This window comes from Alosa alosa, chromosome 5, assembly GCF_017589495.1.
Source record: "Alosa alosa isolate M-15738 ecotype Scorff River chromosome 5, AALO_Geno_1.1, whole genome shotgun sequence".
NCBI classification, from domain to species: Eukaryota; Metazoa; Chordata; class Actinopteri; order Clupeiformes; family Clupeidae; genus Alosa; species Alosa alosa.
In genome coordinates this window covers 32,073,359-32,075,858 of record NC_063193.1, presented here as the reverse complement: position 1 = coordinate 32,075,858, position 2,500 = coordinate 32,073,359, and the positions used below count along the sequence as shown (strand labels likewise).

General features: G+C 45.7%; 1 protein-coding gene across 1 annotated transcript in view; it reads right to left on the bottom strand.

Moving 5' to 3' along the window:
- The window catches only part of dpysl2a (dihydropyrimidinase like 2a), a 31,894-nt gene that overhangs the window by 8,206 nt on the left and 21,188 nt on the right, over positions 1–2,500 (bottom strand). The window contains exon 5 of the mRNA XM_048243879.1: positions 250–311. Coding sequence (XP_048099836.1) covers positions 250–311 — 62 coding nt within the window. The remainder of the gene's footprint in view (positions 1–249; positions 312–2,500) is intronic.

Below are 2,500 nucleotides of genomic sequence, written 5' to 3'. Positions count from 1 at the left end.
ATATTATAGGACTTCATTAGATATATAGATAGATAGATAGATAGATAGATAGATAGATACTTTATTGATCCCCAAGGGGAAATTCAAGATCAATTCAATTATAACTGCATTATGACTGCATTATGACTGCATTATGACTAAATTATACCTGCATTATGACTGTATTATGGTTTGTGTGCAGTGCAGATATTAGCCAGGCTAATGCAGTGTCTGAAGCTTCATCACTCAATGGTGCAGGGCCGCACATACCTGGGCATCCGAGAGCTGGAAAATGTCCTTGTAGGCCAGGTAGATGAGGAAGGAATTCACACCTGGGGAGACAGAAGGGGGGGCAATAACTAAGAAGAAGAGAGGTGGCTGGGAAGAGGTAACCCTCACATCACTGGCTGCTGGAGAACCATAACATCACTGGCTGCAAGAGAACCATAGTGTCCCTACATCACTGGCTGCAGAGGAACCATAACCCTAACATCACTGGCTGCAGGGGAACCATAACCCTAACATCACTGGCTGCAGGAGAACCATAACCCTAACATCACTGGCTGCAGGAGAACCATAATGCCTGTAACATCACTGGCTGCAGGAGAACCATAACCCTAACATCACTGGCTGCAGGACCAAATGCCTGTAATGCCTGGCTAGGAGAACCATATCATCACTGGCTGCAGGAGAACCATAACCCTAACATCACTGGCTGCAGGAGGGAAAGAAAAACGTACAAAACTAAATACTAAATCATATACTAAATATATACTATATAAATTAAATGTAAAAAATCCAGTGTGCTTGAGGGTGATCAAGCATGAGACGCTTGTAGTGACAGGGCCTGTAGTTCTGTGTGCATGGTGAGGTGCTCAAGAGAGTGAGTGTCATGGTGAAGGTGCAAAAGTAGTCCAACAGTAGTCCTGTAGTTCTGTGTGTATGGTAAGGTGCTCAAGAGAGTGAGTGTCATGGTGAAGGTGCAAAAGTAGTCCAACAGTAGTCCTGTAGTTGTGTGTGTATGGTAAGGTGCTCAAGAGAGTGAGTGTCATGGTGAAGGTGCAAAAAGTAGTCCAACATTAGTCCAACAGTGCCACAGTGCAAGAGTAAGGTCTAGAGACCAGCATAAATAATATGGACAAATAGTAAAGTATAATGTAGACAAGGTAATATAAAAAACTATAAAAAACTATGTCAGTGTCAAACCCAACAGGTTGAGGTAATAGGGCTACAGCCATTCAGTATTGTAGCAGAAGCCATCATGTGTGCTAATATAGTAAGAAAAACAGTGTAGCAGGAAAACAGTAGTGAAAACATTAGGCTGTGTACAATAGTAAAACAGTAGTAAAACAGTAGTAAAGCAGTAGTGGGCAGTCAGTACTCAAACATGGAGAGGGTGGAGAGGCAGACAGACTAAGCAGAGAAGTCTATCTCTCCTCTTCCCTTTAGTGAAGCATTAAACAGTTCAATGGCCCTGGGGACAAATGACTTCCTCAGCCTTTCAGTTGTGCATGGCAGTGAGCGAAGCCTCCAGCTGATCAAGGCTCTTCTGCTTAACAATAGTGCTGTGGAGTGGATGACACTCATTGTCCAAGATGTTGATCAGTTTGTTCAGGGTCATTTTATCTGATATTGAAGTGATGCACTCCAGTTCAGCTCCCACTACAGAGCCAGCTTTCCTTACCAGCCTGTTAAGTCACCCAGCATCCTTCTTCTTTGTGCTTCCTCCCCAGCATACTACTGCATAGAAGAGGACGCTGGCCACAACAGACTGGTAGAACATCCTGAGGAGCTTGCTGCACACATTGAAGGACCGCAGCCTCTTCAGGAAGTACAGCCTGCTCTGCCCTTTCTTGTAGAGTGCGTCAGTGTTGGCTGACCAGTCCAGTATATTGTCTAGGTGGAGACCCAGATACTTGTAGGTGCTTACCACCTCCACATTGACCCCATCAATGGAGACTGGTAGCAGAGCTGGGCTTAGACCTGCGGAAATCCACCACCATCTCCTTGGTCTTTGAAGTGTTGAGTTGAAGGTGATTGAGTTTGCACCATTGCACAAAGTCCTCCACCAGGCTCCTGTACTCCTCCTCTTGCTCGTCCCCTGATACACCCCACAATTGCAGTATCGTCAGAAAACTTCTGCATGTGGCATGACTTCGGTATTGTAGCAGAAGTGAGATGTGTACAGGGTGAACAGGACTGGAGAGAGCACAGTTCCCTGTGGCGCCCGGGCTGTTGATCACAGTGTCAGAGAGACAGTTCTTCAGTCTGACGAACTGTGGTTAATTTCGGTCAGGTAGTCTGTAATCCAGGTTACCAGGTGGCGTCCACACCCATCTGCAAGAGCTTGTCTCCCAGTCTGAGGGGTTGGATGGTGTTAAAAGCACTTGAGAAATCAAAGAACATGATTCTCACAGCACTTTTCCCCCTTGTCTAGGTGAGAATGTGTCCTGTGTAGAAGATAAGTGATGGCATCGTCCACGCCCCTTTCTCCTGGTATGCAAAACTGTAACGGGTCTAG